Genomic DNA, 22,600 nt, shown 5'->3' with positions numbered 1-22,600 from the left:
AGAGCACGTGTACTATATGCAAAATACATGGAGTTAAGTCCACAGCAAACTGGCAGTGCATGTTCATAAGTATTAGTTAACTAGAGTTGTTATTATTCTCAGCTTATGTTACTATTTTAACATTTGCAAATACAATCTGCTAAACTGTTAAATGGAGACATAATAAAATGCTGGAGAGTTTATTCTACTGATGCCTAGCAATTTAGGGTAAATGTAAAACGCTTTATGAAAATGCTATACTATTACTGTGCTTTTGCATAAACCTGTGCAGGTATTTTATCTTTTTTAAGTGTGTGCTGAATATTTACAAATCTGTAATGGAACTGAAAACTATGTTTTAAATTTGTCATTGGTTCAAAAGAAAAAATTGGGTCACTGTCATTGTGCAATCCATCTTTCAGTTGGAAGTGAAAGTTACAAAGGATTTTCCCTTCTTCAGATTTCTCTTTCTAGCATTATTGGAAAGCTCGTCTTCTTGTTTAAATGAATTTCCTTTTAATCTCTCCTTCTTGAGCTGCTGGATAGATGGAGCCTCTTAAAAAATTCAGGATATCACTGTAATTGTAAATTGATCTGCTTCTGTGGCAGAAGGCTGGGGGCCTCCTCCATCCAGGAGAGAGACTGACTTCTTGAAGTTGTTTTTCAGACAAATGATTAATTTGCACTCTCTTTTACTACTATATTCTCCTTTAATGGAAAAGCAGTTTTTAAACAAAACTACTACTTTTCGGACTGTTTTATTTCTGCAACATACAGGGAAGAAAGCCAACTGCCAAAGCCAGGGTGAAATATTTACTGGCTTGAAATTTTTATATTTCCTAAAGGAGACTTCGACTCTACTTACATAAGAACTAAGACTGTACTAGACAACTGAAGCGCACATATTCAGCGCTCCTAAATTTCTGAATTAATGTAATATATTAATAGACACAGGATAATTCCCCACTGATTTTTAATGCAAAGTTAAGGTTGGAACACTGTTATGACTATGCAATCTTTAAAACAGACACGTAACTCAGTATCAAAGTAGAGGAAATTATCTGTCTAGTGTGGTGCTGAATCCACACAGCCTATTTGCCTTTGGCTCTCTGGTTATCAGATCTGGCATCACTTGGATTATTTCTCCTAATCCATCATTAGCTTTCACGTGTCCTATATACTGTGCAACAAAACTAAATTTAACAAACCCAACTCCACATCAATTACCATGCTGAATATATTACACGTCAGCACAGATCACAAAGATTAGACATGCTGAATTACATCTTTCTTCGTGAAAAGTCAATATTTTTAGAGCACTGTTAATGTTGCTGACTCCGACTGTAACAAATGTTACTTCCCATTGTGGACAGGCACTAATGCCCCAACCATTGCTATTTACATACAACACAGAGCTACTAAACAAAATGAAAAACCTCAGGAGACACAGAAAATAGATGCAAGATCCCAGTAACAGTGCCACAGAGTCACAAATGTGTCTTTTTAATTGCCATATTTGCTTGGCCGGTGGAATCCTGGAAGATGACCTAATTTTTTTTTCCTTATACGTCTGCAAGTAAACATTAGTAATTTAGATTTAACTTTCTACATAGACAAAGCACACAAAAAGGTTATTACTCACAGCGAAAAATAAATACAATGCTGTTGTGTTAATATAGCATCCTTACTTACCGGTCTTCCACAAATACACCGACGAAGTTTGAAATCCACTTTGTGCACCAGTGTCCCAGATTCCCAGCAGCAGAAGCACAAGCACTCCCACGCACCGGGCTGGCACAGCGGAAACCCCTGGACCACGGCAGAAAGCAGCGCTCTCCTCGCTCAACCCCATGCCTCCAGCAGCCCACTGCCACCGCCAAAACCTGCAGCACGACCACGAAACCTTCTACAAATAATACTCCCCTCTTCAGAATTTCTTCACAGGGAGAAGCAGACTGGAAACCTCTCTCCCGCTATTGTGCATGGCAGGTGAAAAGGAAAAACTGTTTAACACCAGGGAACAATAGAGTCCTTGCTCGCTCTTGCTGCTGCGGCGGCTGCTGCTAGTATGGTTGCTGCTCCACGCTCTTCCATTCAGCGGTTAGTAGCAGTTTTCCATCAGCTAAAAGCGAGACAGCTGTCCGCAGGGGGCTCCAGCTGACTGAGCAGGTTATCTTGCTCTGGGAGGCAGCAGCAGTCATTTACACCAGCTGGAGAGAGTGAGAGACAGAGAGAAATAGGGATGAGGAGAAACACAAATAGCCCAGTGCTGTAATCTCGATGCAGAGAGTGACTGCAAAAGGCTGGCTTCCCAGACACGTCTCTCCCTGGAATATCCCAAATGATACATACTAAGAAGAAGAGAAGAAATCATCATCAGACGTGCTTCAGAAACACAAGTCATGCAACCAGAAAAGATATCACCAGAATGATATATAGTAATTAAGAGAGCATCAGGCATTTGTCCTGATAACAATATGTATGCTGCATTAACCATTTTGTAAACAACAACAAAAAAGTGATTAAACATCTATTAAATAGACAATTAAGACCTTATGAAGGTAAATGGAAGAATATGCAGGGGAAAAAAAAGAAAAAAAACACTAACTTGCATATCTATCAAATCTGCTTCAGTCAATAAAATATACCTATCTGCTGTGAGGACAGATGAATATATGTATATGATAACTTGAATGTATGTGTAAGAACATCACCTCTGTGGTAGATGAAGCGTGCATGTAATACATATACATAATGCAACATAACATCCTTTCCTATCCAGAAAGTGTGTACACATATACACATGCATAAATGTCAACTGTGTAATTTAAAATATTTGAAGAATCAAGTTATCAATCATTTTTAAAACATACACTGAGTTTTACATATGAAAGCATTCAGGATACATCAGGCTGTCATGATGATACAAAAACGTGGAGAGAGACAAAGCTTTTTAAATAGGGAGCTTTATCTCTCCCACTCACTAACCAGTGAACAGATGCAAGAACAAGCCTAACGATCAGGTTTCGGACACCTACAAACTGGGAAGCGAATGAGGAATTTTTAAGAAAACTGCTATCATATTGAAAAAGTTTCATTAAAAATGCAAACAGCTACAAAAAGACACAGTAGGAACACAGGACACAGAGTTTGGAAATGATGGAGCTATTGTTGTTTAAAGAAGAAACCTTCAGACAACCTCTCCTGGGACGCCTGTCATTTTGCACAACCTTCCCAGACTCAGCCTTTTCACATGCATTAGATTAAAATCAGCCGTGATCAAATAATTCCCAAGTCCTTGCCTGTTTAAATATTCTGACATCAGAGCAAATTAGTAATGTTGAAGGTTGCAAATTCGTCTTTGTTTACTTTCCACTCTGTTACGCCTCTAAGAGGGAATTAAAGGCTCAGGGAGCTCTAGCACCGTGAGGCTGTGATTAAGAGAGATAAGCAAGTGTGGATTACTGTTCCTCAACTGTTGAAAAACAGGCAACAATCAGGAGATTATAGGTTGATAAGGGATACATGGAAAGCCATGATCTTAACAAATTTACAGCATCCTGATGCAGAACTTGTACCCTCAGCTAAAGCACTCCTTGAAATACATTTTATTCATTCCTGCTACATCATGCTGTATTAACTTTTGGAAGCATGGAAACCCCTTCAGCTTTTGCTTTGTTGAACTCCACAGAAAACCAAGCTTTAAATCAAAATGCTCTCTGAGTTTATATAGTTATAGTAATTTCACAGGTAAATTGGGGTTAAGGTAGCCACATCCACATTATTTTACATGCTACACAGAGGGACTTGAGAATATTTGACCTGACAAAAATAATGGCATCTTCATAATTTATGAAAAATAAGACTAAGAATTTAAGGGCTTAGAAAAGTTCTAAGTTCATCAGGAAATCTGTAGCAATAGCTTTACTGACTTGCATAGTTAAAATAAAACATATGTAACTTACACATTCCTTTGAAAAATTAAGAGTTAAAATGTTGGCTTTTTAGCTGGAGCTATGCACCAGGGGGTAAGTCAAGTTTAGAGAGTGACTAGGAGAAAAAGCACCCTTTTCAGAGTTATTAAATACAATGGATTCTACCTAGAATTTTTATTAATTTTTAAAGAAAGTTTCTGAAAATATTTTGTACTTGACTCAGATGATCTGGAAACTTCATCAGGGAACAGATCATCCGTGTAGCTGGCACAATGAATCAAAGTGGTTTTTGACAGCAGAACAAAGCAACATCATGAGAGGGGGTGAGCACACGTACACAAACACTCAAATATTGTCTTATATTTACACAACTACAGGACCACATATTTTAAAATTTGACTAAAATAGAGATTCTTAATATAAAATAATTTTACACTACTTTTTAAGGTTGTACCATTTTTTTCTGTCAAAAATCAATGAACTATGAAAGAATAATTTCGCCTGTTTTTTTTTTTTGTAAGAAGTTACAATGCATTTAAAAACTGTTCAGAAATATATCACAGAGACAAAATGGAGGGAATATTTATTATGTAAATGTGTCTGTGTGTCTGGAAAAACAGGAAGGATTCCTGAAGATCTGGTTTTGACAAACACTAGATCACTTCTGCAGAACATACACTCATCTTCTATTAATCAGAGCAGGGAAAGGCCAGCAAAACCACAGGCCAAAGAGCAGGCTGATGCCTGCAGACAGACACCCACACCAGCCTAATTGCAGGAGTCAGACTTTGGATGCAAGAGGCAATATAACCTGATTGCAAGCTTCAGCTGCTACCAGCATGACTTACCCGGAGAGCTGCTTTCGCCTTTTCCACCCCAGTGTATCCAATACGCTCTTACCCTCTTCCCGTTTGCAACACTGAATGCAGGACCTCCCTCCCAGTTAACAGTGCAACCCCTATTTCCAGTCCACGCTGGCAATCTAGCTTCTACTACATACCTAATGATCAGAATTTATCAGTTGTTTATGGCTTAGACATTCCCAAACAAACGCTTAAGTACTTCTGAGAAGAAACGTCTAGACAAAGCACAGAAATAAACTACAATCAACATTAGTATCTGTATCACTAACATAACAGTGTCAGTGTGGTAGCTTGGAGCACAAACATATGAGTCTCTGTAGACTTCTACTCAGATACAATTACTTATTTGAGGCATAGCAGCTACGTGGAGTCTTTAAACTGCTCGCACAAGTGATTGACAAGATAGCACCTTTTTGTTTTCTAGAAAACACACAACTTGCCTCAAAGACCTTCATGAAAATGAGGTAGAGTGAGCCATGAAATATTGGAATTACTCTGTTCATGTTTCCCAACATTAACAGTCAGAGAATGACAAAGCAAGCATGCAATACCTTTTATTTAGTGGAAAGAGAAATGAGAACAAGATTGGGTATGAAAAGCTGCCTGCCAAACAGAATCACCCTGCTGGTATTCCTCTGTTAGCGGGTAGTCCCATGCTAGCACCCTTCCCTATTTATGAAATGCAATGAATAAACGCTTCAGGATCATATTATATGCTACCCTGAACATGCTGAATTTCTACATATACTAAAGTCAAAGACCGTACAGAGACTACAACACACATGCGGCACGTTTGTTTCTAGAGTCAATACCTAACGAAGAGGTGGGTCCAGCATAACTTTCATCCACTTTCAATTTCACAGACCTTAGTTAAGCCAGAAATCTTTCAAGAAGTTTCAGTCCATTCTTCTAGATCTACACAAGACATTTCACAAACTCTACAGCTGTAACTCACTAAGCCATCAGTGCTGCATGAGTACCAGAATACCACAAAAATCACTCACATTTTAAAGAAGCAAAAATTTTTTCTTTGAGTAGAAAACTCCAAGCTCTCATCAGCTAAACACTGCTCATTTTGATTTATCTCCAAGACTTTTTCCCTTCGCTTAGGTATGAAAATTACAAGTGCTGCCAAAGACGAATAAGTCAACTATCTCCCTGAAAAGAGCTCTAGAGTTATAATGAGTTTATATCAGCCGATACCTGTTGGGTAATACAGTACCACACATTTCTGAAAAGCACTCTAAATTTGTAACATAGCGATCTGCTTCAGTCACTGTATTAGGACCTTCTTGGATATATCCCAAGATATCCCAGTATGTCTGCACCCCTAACTTTTAGAGGAGAAATTAGGAATGTGTGGTATGTTCCCTTACATGTATGTTTGTTTTGCAAGATAAATAATCTAAATAATCCACACAATGGCTCAAAAAAAGCTTTTGTTCTCTTTATTCCCCGACAAACTCACAGACCAAAACGTCTAGCTCTGCATTTTGTGAGAGGCTGACTCTCTTGCAGATATTTTATAACAGATGCATTATAAGTATTCTCTTGAGATGGGACCTGCAAGAATTTTATCAGATTTTGAGAACTTCAGGCTGGAATAAGCTGTAGGGGCTCTTTTAGGCTTTGCTGCAAAGCACTGAGCACTCTTCACCACACTCAGTAACGGTCTATTATTTTTCTTCACATCAGTGCTATGGAGCCTAGTCAGGGAAACCATAAAAAATATCCTAAACATGAACAATCTGAAAAAAATACGAACACGTTGCAATATATTTCCTCTTTCAAAATCTGGCAGCTCCATTCCTTAAGTCCAAAACTAAAAGTGCAAAACTTGCAGCTGAAGAGTTACTCTTTAGGGATCCTAAACATATGGCCTCTAGGTGTCACACTCGACCATGTCATAACACGCTATTTATGGATTTCTCTTCTTCCATAGCAAGTAAGAGACCTTGCTTTTATCCTTTCAACAAGTGAACACACACAATGTCACATCCTCTTTTCAAACGTGTAATTAAAAAAAAAGAATACCAACAAACAAAAAAACCCAGCAAATTTCTGCCTCTTTCATACAAGTAGTACAATTATTTTTGGTTTTGTCAGTGTTGTAGTTCAACTGTTTTTGCAAACATTAGAAGTATCACAGTGCCTGTTTGTTAAATGTATATCTTTCTTTTGAATTATGAATTTGGAGGACAAATAAGGAACTTTAAGAGTTATGTATACGAGCTGTGCAGAAGTAAGAAAGCATTACATGTACAAAATGACTAGAATATGTTAATAATGTGTGCTTTAACCCTTCAGTGTTTCTCCATTACTTAAAATATCTTTGCAACAAGACAAAGGTTTTTTCTGAAAATTAACAAAGAGTCTACTTGCATAAATGCATGAGCAGCATACACCTAGTCACCTAGTTCTGACTTTACAAATGCTTTGCTTTTATTAAGTGAAGTTAGTAATTCTTGAATAGATTTCTCTTTTTTTGCTTTGTTTTTTTTATTTTATTATATTCAGGTGCAGTGTTTGTTAGTTTTTAATCTAGTTTAAATCAAGAAGTTTTCCTAGGCATTCTTTCATTGGTAAAGGGTAGGTTTTCTCAGTTGCAAAAAAGGTAATTTAGCCTTCTCTCTTTTTTTTTTTTTTTTAAAGCTATCCAACTGTATTTCAGTAGTTCTCTCAGTTCGGTTTAACATTTGGCTGTTGCATTTTTTGTAGATCCCTTTGGCAGGTAACAATCAACATCCCCAGCATGGAACATGCTATATGCCAGAAGACAGATCAACAACTGCCTGCTAGAAGATAAAGCTAGAGGAATTCAAGTAAGAAATGAATTAATTTATCAAGGAGGCCATCTAGTTTTGGATCAAGCTACCTGGTCAAAGAATGTATTTACCTTCTTTGTCTATCTTCCAGAAAAATGTTAGTTTTCACTTGATGGTACATTTCAACTGAGGAAAGGCTACTGGGTTAAACAGATCGATACTTTTGTGAAATATAGTGCCCAAGAACTGCAGAAGGTCAGATTAAATCAGTTAATTCTACCTTTTGGCTGTAAGCTCTGTGAATGAACACTGTCCTTTCTGCCCAGATTACATCGGCTTCAAAGCTGACTGCATGAAGCAGAACCGTTCCAAAGATCAGAACCAGATGCAAAAGTGTCTGTGATAGTTCACTATCCACTTCATCTTGATTGAGAATTCAAGCTCTCAACCTTTTCTCATTACTTCAGAGATCTGGTCAATAGCCTCTGGTGGAATTTGCTGTATAGCAGGAATATGTAGCATACATTTTTCATTGGAAAGCCAACAGCGTTGATATACCAGCTTGCTCAGAGATTTTGAGCATGTTCATTTATTCAGAAGTGGATGGAGTAAGTCCTTGTATTTCTCTTGCAGAGACTATATATACAGTATAATTCTAATCACACACAAAATTCATAAGCAAATTACTAATTACAGTTAGGGTTTGTAGTGAGGTCTGCAAAACTACTCTGACTTTTTCAATTACATTTTTCTGTTTCTTAAGACTGCCAAATTTGCAGTTTCACAGTAACTTTATAGAACAGCCAAAGACAAGAGAAAAACTCACAAAAATTACCTCCGTCCTGGTCCAAGTCATTTCAATGAAGAAGAGAGTTACTTACTTTTTTTTTTTGTATTAATAATAAAGGAAAAAAAAATATGTGCATGAGGAAAGTGGTGAATTTTTCACTTGAAAGCTTTTGGTAGCCTCTACCTTGGGGAAGAAACTTGAACTTTTCTTCTGTTGGAAGCGATCAGTGTGTTCTTCCCATCATAACCTCCAAAAAGAAGTCAGCACACAATTAGAACCTCTTCTGGAATGGTCATACCAGTATGCACTTGCTTACAGAGTATTGAGGGGAAAAAAACCCTAAGATTGGGTACAAAAGTGAGACTGGAACATAAAGTTAGCCTCTGAGTCACTAGGGTAGAAAGCTTGGGAAAGACAGGACAGGAAAGTGATGGGAAGAGCTAAGAAAACAGACTGAAATCAGGATAAGACACCTAAGTGGAGAAAAAACAGTGTGAGGAAATAGTAACAGCCAGAATTTGTGTGCGTGCTATTTACTGTTTACTCTTTTAACACATATGCCATGGATCTACAGCTTGTACATCTATGTGATTAAGAGTGCACAAAGAATGGAGCTGTTTAAATATAACTTTAGTTACCTTATTTTCAGGAAAGTCCAACACAGACTTCACTAATGGAGAAAACAAACTAACCCGGGTGATTATAATTGCCAGTAGAACTGGTATTCCATCACTAAGCTCATCATACCAGTTTTTCTGACAGGAAACCAAAACGGCAGAATTTTAATGCGACTTTTCAAGTCAACTCTGTTCTTCTGAGGTGTGCATATACTTTCGGAATTTGTGTTTCTAAAATTAATGGGAACAGCTAGCCCCTACGTCTAACATGAACTTATGATGAAAATAAACATGCTCACTGGAGAAAATAACAGTTAAAACTGATAGCTGTAAATGCAAATAAGTAGAATAATTCACAGGACCTGAAATGCAGGCAGGGAGATTTCAAAGACACAATGAAAAGGTAAGTACTGAAATCCACAGCAAGGGGAACAGAAAGAGAATGGAATAAACAAAGAAAATCAGAGCCCATTATTGCCTTTGAAAATCCTCTCCAGGGAGAGCTTAGTAATTTGCACATACCAAATCACCTTTAAACAAAAGTCACCTTCAGTCAATTTTAAAACTTCTCCTTATTAAAATCCTATTGATTGATCATTCTTCATCTATGTGTCTGACAAGCCAATTTCAATTTTCAAGGAGGGAAATGTTGGTCTTCTTTTCAAGCCATAAATCACTCAAACATTCTCTTATCAATTCTCACATTAGTTAAGTAATACAAATTAATAAGAAAATTAAGCAAGGTTGCTTTCTTTAATGAGTTGTTGTTTCATTGGGGTTTGTTTAACTTAACCAATACATTTAATGGTTCCCAGAAATGGACAAACTCAGTAGTAGTGACACACACAATATAGTTGGAAATAGCTTTTAATGACTTGTTAACTTCGTAAGAGTCCTAACTTAGCTGGCCAAATGTATATCTGTGTGTTTTGTGCTGACTTTAATAGATCAATAAACAAGAGAAGTATAACTTCATGAAACTGATTAAAGGATCTCACACCATTTTGAATGGGGTAAGATGAAGTGAGATTAAAACCATATTATAATAATGATCACAGTTCAACTGTCATTTGCTAACTAACCAAGCCCTAGGATCGAACTACATTATATCATTAATATTCATATTTTGCAGAAACTTACGTTACAATTAAAGTTACATTACAGAAGAAAATATCTGAAAATAAATCCTTCACTCGCTAATTTTATACAAAAGATTCACAAGTGTGTTTCATTTGTCATATTTTCATTATACAGTAGGTGCTTTAACTGGGATGGAAGGAAGGAAAACCTGTTCCTACTGATCAGTCTTCCTACTGAAAATTATAGGTCACTCTCACTGAAGTCAACTCTGTAGCAAACTACAAAGTAAAAACTAAAATTAAATAAGAAATGCAACAAAGTTAGTGAATTATAAGCCCTTATTAATACAAGCATAACACCATTTCAAAGTGCGTGGATAATTAGTTCCATAACGCTGAGTTGTGTTAACAAAACCTCCCATTCTCCTAAGTGGCAACTTTGCTCCCTCCTCTGTTGCAGTACCGTCCTCTCCTACACTCCATTGCACCAATATTTCAGTGGCAAAAAGAAAGCCAGTAGCCAAATCTATGCACTGAGATAGGTGACATCACAGCCACATATAATTGGATTTTCTGCGTACAGATCACAATGCACTTAATACGTTCTGCGTGCTGCTGAAAAATCTTCTCTAAATTATCAGCATTAGCATTAAAATTAGAGCTTCACTAGGGGGATCAAACCAAGCTTAAGGTGATGTGACACTTTCAGGACAGGAAAAAATTTCATTAAATTGGCACCATTGTTCTTCCCCATGGTGACAAAAGACATTATTGTCAGTTTTCTGCAATTACTATTACACTTGTGTATCTGAAAACGAGAGAAAAATCTTTCCAATTAACTGTTAGTGGCAGCTCTAGTACTTCCACAAGTTTTTCCTATAAGACTCAAAACTAACCTTGGTCTAAATAACTGACAATTGTATCTATATACTCTCTGCAGTATATATAACAACCTACTTTGATATACTGCTCACTGAAGGAAGAAACAGTACGGAGGACAATAAAAGAAGCAGGGGTTTTCTCAGTGATTGCACTATTATTGAAGTAGTATAGAAACTCGTAATGCAGTTGTCTTTAGACCAGCACTGAGTTCAGTTTTCACCATCCAGCCAGTTGCGTGGAACATGATTTCCCTGGGACAAGGAAATTTAATCTACACAGATCAAGTGGGGTGGGGAGCACTGAAAAAATGCGGCATGACTGAAACTGCAACAGCAATCTTTTGATGACACTGAGTTCAGGTAAAATAACAACCTGAGCTCGTATAGAGATGAACATGTTTTACCAGTGCAAAAATATGCATGTCATGCATAAAGCAGAAGTCAAACTTTACCTAAGAACCTGTTTCCTAGATGTATCAATGGGATAAAAAATAATTTATGATTCTTTCACCTCATTGCTTTTTAATATACGTATCGAATTTATCACATTTACAAACAAAATATCAACACAATTTATGTCAGCTTAAATTCTCTTAGCAAGTATATATATACAGATACACCACACCTAATGTTAGTTGTCTGGCTGCTATATCGGCGCCTGAGTAGAAGATTATTCTTTTGAGATATCCCACATAGTGAAAGGAAAATGGCAATTTTTGTAATATGTTGCTAAAATATTCTCGCCAGTAGGCCAAACTCCATCCAATGCCTGCAGACACTTCTATACACGCTCCAACATTAACATCTCCATCAGACATATTGAATCTATGAAGTATTTTCAATGTTTACAAAAGCTATTTTTAGTAATTTTTATATTAAGTACAAAACCAAATAATTCAGAATTTTACATGAAGATGAAGAAAACAAAAAAACGTATCCTGCTTCCTCCCTAAGTTACCAGAAAACCATTATAAGCAACCTGGTTTGGAGACCTTGGAGGATAATTGCATGTTAAATCCCCAGATCATTTCAGTTCTTCCTTCAGATATACAGTCATAACCATAACATATGTAGAAGTTTGCCCACATCTTATTGTAGCACATGCACTTATCTAAAGGAGGAGTTTAAATATTATACGGTTTTTGAATACATCCTGAATACTGAAACTTGCTGAATAGCAGGGTACATTGCACCTCATTTAGGCTCAAGGAAGGTACAATTCAATAAATTAATCTCCTGTAAAGTTACAGGGTTGCCATAGCAAAGTATTACACTGATAAGATTCAGAAAATAACTCCCTTCATAATGTCAAACACTGTAAAGAAGGATATGCCTACGCCAAATCCCCTCTCTCTGTCAATAACTCGTTGACTGGCAGCCATCAAAATACTTGCTTGATTGCCAACCTGGTGAATGAGAACTTTTTTAATATAAAATTTGACTCTATTGAGTTATTTGACTACAATGATCTCTAATAAAAATCATTCTTGATTTGGGTATAGGAAGTTTGGCAGGGTTTCTTCTAAGCTCCCAAGATTTAATTTTCATTTCTGAAGGGACTGGTTAAGTGCACTGAGGCTTCCCAGCCTCTGTCAGAGTCAAGACTTCTGACTTGATGTCCTAAGTTTTCTAGGTGCATACATAGTTTTGGCAAAGGGAAGAACCACACATCTTGGATCTTTGGAGGAAAGAAGGAAAAACAATCTTTCCCTCTTTCTTCTATGTATGCAAAAACAAAATTACTATTGCCTTTGGCCAGGACCAAACTTCTTGTTTTCATGAAGCATTAGGAAAGTTTAAAGGAAATATCTGTTACAAATAAGATTTTCTGTAGTGTTGTCTTTGTAAGCAATTCTACAAAGGAAAAATAATTAAAACATGAATAGGGAAGGGCATTTTTATTGCATTCACATCTTCAGAAGATAATTCAGGAACTCAGTCTCATTTTTTTCCCCATTTGAAAAAAAATGCAAGAATTTTCTTTCTCTTCTGTGTTTCATATTCTCTTTCACATCCTCATTCTTGTGTTAACCTGCAATTTCAAGTAGTGATCTTCAAATGATATCGTAATGAAACAATCCCAAATCAGTTTCTTTGGCTTTGTATAATAGATTACAGAACAATGTATTCATTTGCTTTCAGAATGGACCATTAGCTACTGTATTCTTAAACCATTAAAAGACAGAATTTGAAATCAAACAATAAACAAACCTAATGCATACCTCTAAGCAGAAAGTAATTAAAATAGATAGTAAACATTTGTTTTATTGTTTGGTTTTCCCCCTAAATTATGATTTTTGCAACAGTTCTTTAAATGGCTTTCACTTTAACTGCACTGCAAAAATGAGATCATATTCATTGTGTGCTCTTCATTAACTCAACTGATGGTGTTTTATACAAAGTCTGATGCTTGTTTTGCAATTTGACATAGCTAGTGCATGTTGATAATAATTAGCTTCCCTACGGCAGAACAAATGATTTCTTTGCAAAGCACACACACCACTTTTTAACAAGGATTACTGGTAAACTTTCAAGACAGTTTTGTCCTACAGAAAAGCAACAATTTAATTTTTAATTAACTTTTCTGTACCGTGATTTCCCTAACGAACTAATCATCCACATTTTATCTGATGGTAAATACTTTCAACAGATCTAAAAGAAGATGAGAAAGGACATTTAACACAAGTGTTATGTCTGCTATACTGACACACTTTGGCATTATTATAAAGAGCAAATGCAGTTTAAAAGACTAAGGGTTAACTAGAAAGGCAATAGCCTGGAATTTCATTAAAAACTATGATAATTTTTTTGCCTAAGACTTCCCATAAAAAGCCAAACACCACACCTACAGTTTGCAAACGTATTATCTGAACATATGTAAGTGTCATATAAAAAAGCTCAACAGTTACACTCTCACAAAACTATTCTACTCATTTTCAGAAGTACAACATAGTATCCATGATGTGATCTCTGGAAATGTGCACTTACGTTAAAATGTTATGAACGCCAGTGCAGGCCATGGATCAACAAGTGACAGGAGAAGAACACCTGAAACATCTGTAAAGGTGCACCCTGATACCCTTGTGGGTTGATTCTATTGGTGGTCTGTAGCTGTCTGGCTAACACCTTCCCCATCCCCCCCCCCGTAGAGATGGTGGGGGAGCATTGGTTACACAGAGGTCCAATACTGCACAAAAGCAGAGTGCCCAAGGTGGGAGTGGTGAGAGCTGTCACTGATCCGTTGACCAAAGTGTGACACTAAGACCAGCCAGGGTGAGTGCTGCATTCTCCCCCTGCCCCAGTTAAGCTGTGCCAAACTACTGCAGTGCTAAACGGGGCATGTGTCAGTTCACTTTTGAGGGGGGTGGGGTGTGTGCGTTTGCATGTGTGAGAAGCTTTCCTTTACACAGCCCATCCTTCCTTGCTTGGCCCACTAATAAACTGAGCAAAACAGCATCACATTGTCCAGTGTTCAACTCCCCCTCTCCCCACCACAACCTAGCCAGAATCTTCTCCCAGAATGCTGGCATTCTATGTTCTCCATAACAAAAAACAACGTTTAGACCTTGCTGTATTCCCTAAAAGCATAAAGCAAGAGAACTAATCCTACACTCAAAGAACAAGCACCAGAACGTATCACTTATTCCTTACCCCCCCCCCCGATATTTCAGGTGTTTTTGCAGAAGTAGTATTATTAATCTCTTGCTGTAGTAACAGAAGAGGGCTCCATGAGTCAGACAGTCATTGGAATCTAGGTCAATCACACCTCCTTGAGTATCACTCAGATGGAAGAAGACAGTTACTGTGATCTTCAAAAAAACTTGCAATATTAATATTGCATCCAGAAATACCAGCTAGGAAGACTTCTGTTTTCTGACTGATATATAAGATTATCATCATTATGGGATACAACAGTATTCCTATCGTATTGTTATAAAATTTCAAATTACTTTGGCAAGAACAAGAGAAACCAACGCCATCAATACGTAAACCAGAACTATATATAGGACTTAACAGAGCCTTCAAATCTGCTAGATAAAGGAACAGAAACACCAGCCTGAGTTAAAGCCAGTAGCTAAACTGATAAATGGTTACTAGTGTTGAGTTTTAACCATCCCTACATAAAACTACCAACCCACATTTCACTTTTCTACAACACTTTAACATCGTACATAGTACCAGACAGGAAGTCTGAAAAAAAAAAAGAAACCCCACACACCACACAAAAAAAACCCCAAACCACCCAAAACAAAAACAAACAAAACCAACCTAACCCAACCAGCACCAAAACCCCAAACCCACCCAGAATACAACCTTGTAATAAGTGCAAAGCTCCGCGGAAGCCCACAGCTCGCAGGCCCTGAGTGAGCCGTCCCAACACCGCCTCGCAACATTGAGTTCTACCGCTCAGCACCTTGGACAGGGCCTGGCGCAGGGCCGTTGACCTCACAGGCTTTCCTGCTTCTCTTTGTTCCTCAAGCAGAGCACCAGGACTTTCTTCGCAGCGTACTCCTTATTCTTACATGAAAACTTTGCACCGTTAAAATACATGCATAGCTAGTAAAGCATGCATAAATTGGCATAAACTTGAAGTTAACCATACTTTGTTTTTTAGAGTCACATACAGAAACCATTTTAGCCTAAGACCATGCTGCACTTTTTTTACATACCTCAAAGTATATCTATGCAGAGACACTGTAAAAATACTCCCATCAGAACTTTTAAACTCTATTTTACAGGAATTAAAACATGATCTTTGAACTTCAGCCCCGTTGTCCTCAGAAGGTGAACTATCTCTTTTTCTGTTTCTCTTTAAGTCAGAAGTCGTCATACTAACAAATGAACGCAAAATCAAATTGAGCAGACGGATGAAATGAACTAAAATCATACTTGAGAAAAATTCGTTAAGAATACAATAGTTTTAATGGGGAAAAAATCTATACAATTCCATCAAGATGCATGTAATAACATATTATCAAAGTTACAAGAAGTTTATGGAAAGGGAGAAGAGAAATCTGAATAAGTACAGTACCAGCAAGTTCACCTTTAAAGACCTGAAGAAAAACCCAGAAGCGTAGAACAAGACTGTTCGCAAGGGTCTTCCCCTGACCCCCTTTGGATAGCAAAATTTTACACTTTTATCATAAAGAAATTACACATACTTCTTAAGATGTTTCATCAAAAAAACAACAACTACAACAACAAATGCTATTTTAACACTATGAAACAATTGTGATTTTATTGAGCCAGTTGGAATTATTAAAGTCAGTGTAAACAGAATTAAATTTAAACCTCCAATTGTCATGTAGATTATACTCAGACGAGGCACAGGAGAATTTTTGCTGATGTTCACTGCAAGAAATCAATATAAAACTAAAAGAAAAATATTTATTTTAGAAATGCTCTTAAAAATGGGCTTAAAAATTACTATTTGGATCCACCTGCAGGCTATTTCAGAAAGATTGCAGCTGAGGGGATGAGACAGCAGGGAAACCCATTCAAGCTGATCCAATTTAGATATGCAAATTTTATCTTGTGTGTTTGAAAAGAACATTATGGCACAGCATAATTTGCACCTTGAGTTCCAAAGAATAATATTTCTAATCTAATGAAAACATGCCTCTATTGTTCACTTCCCTACTCACTAGGTTTGGTCCAATCTACTGCTCCCCTACCCATTTAAAACTGTGTTTTTTCCCATGTTTGAGACAATTAACTCACACTAAAATAAAAAAAAGGAAAAAGAAAATAGAAAGGTATTTATTTTTGTGCTTACCTAAAAAAGGCAATGTTACAAGTAGCTGACTCATGTATGATAAAACCTGTAATAGTAATGGAGCTAATATAAGCCCCACTCCAGGCATGAAATGCTAAATGAAACAACTGAAGTTTAAGATCACGTGTTTGACATAGTGCACCACTAGCTTAATTTTATTTCTCTTCATTGCTCCAAATATCAATATTTACCTAATGACAAACTCTTGTAAAAACATACATTTTTTTCATCAAAGTGAGTGGAACAATACCGAGGACTGTTTTGGCCCACACAATTTAGACTTGCACCTATGATCTATTATCGTTTCTTCTGATTCAGTGGTACTATTGATGATAGAGAACAAGACAACATGTCTCAGAATTCAGGAATGTGTAAAAAGAACTTGCATAATGGAACTAGCACTAATACTGATTATTCTCTAGCTCAACAGACAGTAACAGTATCAATGCCTCAGAGCAAATTTTCTTCTTAAAGCTGCAGAAGAGGCCCTTATTGTCTTCCTTCCAAACATGCATAAAACTTATGTTACTATAACAATAGGCAACAACAGACTTCAGCAAATATGGCTGTGATAATGTTTAAAAGGAGATACACAAAGCACACTATTTTTTCCTACAAAGTTGGAGAGCAAGTATTCTATTGCTCTTTTTTTAAAAAAAGCTGAGCACTATATTAATGTTCCCGAACATGTGGAATGTTATCAGTTGTTGAATGAGAAAGACATATCTGATATTGTAAGGGCAGGTAGAGTCAGAAAGCAAATCTGTTTTGGAAGAAATATCTCAAAGATTAATATACATATAAATTCATACCGGAGCAAACTAAAATGTGAAGTACAGTACCAGAACTACAACTTGTACCTAAGAAACACTTATCAATTCTCTCATTATCATACAATTTTATAATCTTAAATCCATAAAGAAACATTTAAATCACTCAATTCATAAAAACTAAAGTGTAAACTAAAATTTTGAAGTCATTGAAAAAAAACATTGAGTTTCAGTTCCAGATGTGCCTTTAATTTCAAAGCTGTAGAATGCAGCTTCACTAAGTTAAGAAGCATATTTTGAGGTAAATTCAACCTCTTTGTTGAACCCTTACCACTTCAGACAGGCTCTCCACGGGTTAGTTCTAATATTCAGCTCAGCCTCTGAATCTTCACCCACGAAGATAACCAAATAATGAGCTCTATTCTGACAAATCCTCAGGATCTCACTTGCTCCACAAGCACAAGACTTATCTGTTTCTCGCTTTCATCCACTCTGGCCACAGTGGCAATAAAATAACCAACACTAGGTATGACTGAAGATTACATTTACAAGTGCTTTAGCAATTAAGCCAACTATATCTGATAGTCCATTAACAAAGGTTAAAAGAAGAAAAACAAAGGCTTCAAATGGAAATTGCTTTCAGACCTTCAACACATGTAGCTGGCCTGACTGGCAGTTTATTAAAAACACAGCTCTCCAACTACAAGTACAAAGTAGGAGAGATACATAGGCACAGAATTCTGGTAGCTCGAATTTCTAGGACCATTACACCATGGCAATTTCTGCCACAATTACACTACCTCTTACTTATATAGCAAAGATCAATGTAATTTTGTCATATCTAAATTTCATATTTTCACTGTAATGACACCATAACTAGAGGTCATGTAAACAAAATATAATTAGAAGAGGGACCAGCAAATAAATGGTTAATTTGCTGAAAAGGAGCTTAATTGAGGACTCCTCCCATGCCTTCCATCCAAAACAATTACTGGAATAGTCCCAGTGCTGATGTTAGTGGGAGCTGGCACACACTCTTAATCAGGAAATCAGCACAGGAAAAGTGCAAGGCCTACATTTGTGCTAACCAAAACAGAAGAGCCACAAAAAAAAGTTTGCAACAGTAAGTTTTAACGCGTCTGTTAAACAGCTCAAAAGAATGACAGTCCAGTTCTGCAGGTGCTGGGCTACCTTAGCTTGTAGGACAATGAATGAGCTGAAGGGGCTCAGCACCAAGCAAGACTGAGAGGTGCTGCACGGGACTCCAGCCTAAGGTCAGTGGGAGGATGCCTGGACATGGGATGGTGCGTCAGCAATCCTGCAACTCTCTGTCAGATGACAAATGAACATGCAGTGTGTTGGAGAGGCTGGACCTTATCTTTGACTCATTGCTTTACCACAAAGTTTTATATTAATGATAGCTTTATAAAATATCTTTTTCTTTTTTCGCTTGATTCCAAATTGGTACCCCAGCCTTAGTAGAAGTCGAAGAAATAATTGAAGAAAACTGAGGAAATGAATATATTCTAAAAATTCAGAAAGTCAGATAGAAATTTTCATGCTTTGAACGGGTTTGGAGAAGCGAAATTGTAAGAGCACTCCATACATAAGGGGTTAAAGAATACACTTGACATCCTTTTGAGTCGAGAGCACTTAGCCACATGGTTGAAATGAGGACTATCCTCATTTTGCTAGCATCCTTTGACTGCTGCCTTCCTCTTCTCTGCCCATTAGATTGCTATCCAACTGGGACTTCTATGGCTGTGCTACAGGATTTTTAACACAAAAAGTCCTTTAGCTAAATTAAATAATTCCAAAAATAAAAATGCAAGTGGCTTTTTTGTGCGTGTTAAACTTTATAAAAGAAGGGGGAAGTTTCAAGACTCTTCATTCAACATTAAGATTCTGACAGTATCAAAATAACACAAGACATTCATACAACTATCGGTTCTATTAGCAAAACACATACCTTACTTATGTCACACTCTGCATTTCTTCTATTTAGATACCTCCCTGATATAACTTAGTTTATACAATGATAAGTTAATTCTGTATGGTAATTATGTTCATCAACACCCTGTTACGATTACCACTTTCCTTTTCTGCTTTAAATATAGCCCCCATTTCCTGCTAAATGTGCTTTCCAGGAAGATTAGCACATTAGCTTCCTCTATGTATTTGTCATTGGGTGAGGGGGGGGTAAGACTCAAGTTTTCAAAACAAATCCTTTGGCAGGAAACAAATTCCTCAACTGAAATAAGAGAGAGGTTACTTAAATTTTATTACCTCAACTTATGTAGGTAACCAAACACCAAACCACAATTGGGGGGGTGGGCATAGGGTGGAAGCACTCTACAAAACAAGGCGGGGGGGGGGGGGGGGGGGTGGAATCTTTAAAACAGCTTTCACAGATCCATATACATATTAGTTTGTGGAAAAAATAAGGAAGGGAGTTGAATGTACTTGCAGACAGATTTTCATTAATTCTGCCTGTATTCTGTGTTTCAACATACATCATACATACAAAAGGAAATTCAACATTTACAAAATATTTCTAGACAAAGCTTTTATTCACTTCAGTCATCTTTCCCGACATTTAAAAAATATCATTTTAAGAGTGAGTCCTGAAATCTTTCCTTGAACTCCAGGGAGGGAGACTTCTGCCAGGTTGACAGACAAGCATTATAATTACATAAGTCAAAAGTATTGTTAAAGTTACTACTCCTACATTTTACCTGGTTCTTAATTCAGAATAACTGCTCACCAATTCAGAATAGCTGCTCACCGTTGCCTTTTAAATCTACCCGATTATCCAGGCGTGATAGCACTTCGAGTCCAGTAAATATTTGCAATACATTATAGTCTCTGTTTCGGTGATTAACAATCCATAAAGAGATTTTAAGCAAAGCTATCAGTTTAATCTAGCAGGGCTCTGGATCCAGTACGCCCGACTGAGTCAGACAGTTTTAGTAGTGAGGCAATGATGTAACCACAGCATCTGAACTAATGCAGTGCATTTTTAAACACCCAGGGGAGTTACAGCCCCATTTACTCCATCTGTGATACACTATGGGGGAAAGAGAAGCAAGGTTTACTATGTATTTATCTACAAAATATGCTGTCAGACAGCTATTTTCAGTACACAAAAGTAAGTATAATGTTTGAAGTGTATATAAAGCATCTGGAATACAATTATTTTCAGCACAAACTAACAATATTTTCGCATTCTGACATGAAGTGGTCTTATGAGTAGCATTCAGTCACTGCGCGTAACTTCTGTGACCAACAGTTTTCATTGGAGCTGACTACATTTTTTCAGTAGTGGAGCCACAAAGGTTTTCCCCTTTATAAACAAGCAGAGCAGTGCTAGCTATGACAAAGTAAGACCTCCGAGATCATTCAGACGGACGTGCAGGCTGGGTTACTCTAAGACTGCTCTAGTTTCAACCTTCTGCTTCGCATTTACTATTACACTAACACAGGGTTGACTATATAGAGTAGCTGCACCTGGCTTTATGAAGCAAAACTTCACGACACTTACATATATATCCTCCTGGTACGCTCCAGCTAAGGACAACTTTTTACCTTACCTGTGCCATTGGGGCAGTGAAGGGTTGTATTACCCTGACAGCAATTCAACCCATCTGTTCCTAAATTCCAAAACCCTACAAAACTAGAAGAGTGCACAGAAACATACATATACTTAAGTTAAACAGAACTTAATATGCACATTCTTTTTTCTAATGTAAAGCAGAGCAAACCACTTTTTTCATTCAATGTAACACAACCAGAGAAATGCACAAAATACATTTTTAATTTTTTACAATAAGCATGAAGCTGAAACCATTCTCCTGACATTAGCAAAGCTTATGAACCTGAAATATTTTCAAGCAAAATTTCGCTGATGCATCAGCTTGTCTGCAGCAGGAAGACAGAATGCTTATTTAAAAGAAGTCACAGTAAACATCAAAATTTGACCTATTTTCTCCAAATTGAGGTGAACATGGTGTGTTTAAGTACACTGCTTAAATATTGGATCTAGTACCCAGCAAGCTCAAGTAACTATGAAGACATGCAGTCCGCAACAGAAAAGCTGTGTTGTACTGAACTAAACTGATCTACCATCATACCACAATGTTGATCAGTTTGACAAGACTCTAGAACTGATTTTTACCAGGAACAATAGATCTTCTAAAAAGAAAAAGATGATGAGGAAAAACTGACCAGAACGATTGTTGAAACAGACTTATTTTTGTGGAACACCTCATAAGTACCTCACAGTATTGGTTATTCTTAGTTCTTTTGAGTAAAGAGGGTGATATTTGTTGACTGCTTCATCAGGATTTTAAAATTACAGAGTTGTAACAACGTGCTCTGAGGATCAAAAGAATACTCAATTATTAGCAAGATTAGTCTGAATACACATCAGGTATTTTCTTCACGAAATTCAGTTCTCAGAAGATTTTCTTTTGGACTAATTTTTAAACCTGTAATTCACTGATGATCACCAGCTATAAACTATGTTTGCAAAATCAACAGCTAGCTTGTCCGAACTGTCTTGTGGAAGTTCAGGTTTTAAACTTTTTTTTGCTAGATAGTCCAAAGCTTGACTTTTTAATGCATTTATTTCATTTTAGAACAAAGCACTGGCCTGCTTGTTCAAATGCGGTGTTTTCTGTCTGTAGATTTTTCTTCCCACAACAGTGATTGTTCTACCATTTATCTCAGGTTCTTCTTCTGTGACCTCTTCTTGAACAGAGATGTACACCTTTCTAATACTCAGAAATTACTCTTACAGGCATTTCCAACATCAGAAACTTTCCTTTAAGATCTCTTTCAGAAAGCTGCACTCCTTCACCAACTGTCCTCTCAGTACTTTTAAGCTTGAAATGTACTTTCATATATTTTCAATGAATATTTTGAAGACCATAAAGCCTCCATTGCTGTATTGGGCAGAATACTAGTGTTTACAGCTGTGGGACAAGCTTGCACAGAGTCATGCACCAACAGTAAACTTAGCTTTAGGTTTCTACAGGAATAACTGAATTCTCAAAATAGGACTTAAGCTCTTATTTTCTTTTTTTTTTAACTATTTTTTTTTACATCTTGCTATAGAACCTAAGTTGTTAATAGATGAGATTTCAC

General features: G+C 36.9%; 1 protein-coding gene across 1 annotated transcript in view; it reads right to left on the bottom strand.

The window, feature by feature from the left end:
- Positions 1-22,600, bottom strand: part of THSD7A (thrombospondin type 1 domain containing 7A) — a 314,907-nt gene that overhangs the window by 218,122 nt on the left and 74,185 nt on the right. The window contains exon 3 of the mRNA XM_075419258.1: positions 1,672-2,189. Within this exon, the coding sequence (XP_075275373.1) occupies positions 1,672-1,831 (160 nt within the window). The 5' untranslated portion in view covers positions 1,832-2,189. The remainder of the gene's footprint in view (positions 1-1,671; positions 2,190-22,600) is intronic.

Source organism: Opisthocomus hoazin, chromosome 4, assembly GCF_030867145.1.
Source record: "Opisthocomus hoazin isolate bOpiHoa1 chromosome 4, bOpiHoa1.hap1, whole genome shotgun sequence".
NCBI classification, from domain to species: Eukaryota; Metazoa; Chordata; class Aves; order Opisthocomiformes; family Opisthocomidae; genus Opisthocomus; species Opisthocomus hoazin.
The sequence above is the reverse complement of the archived record's forward strand: the minus strand, read 5'-3'. Positions and strand labels throughout refer to the sequence as shown.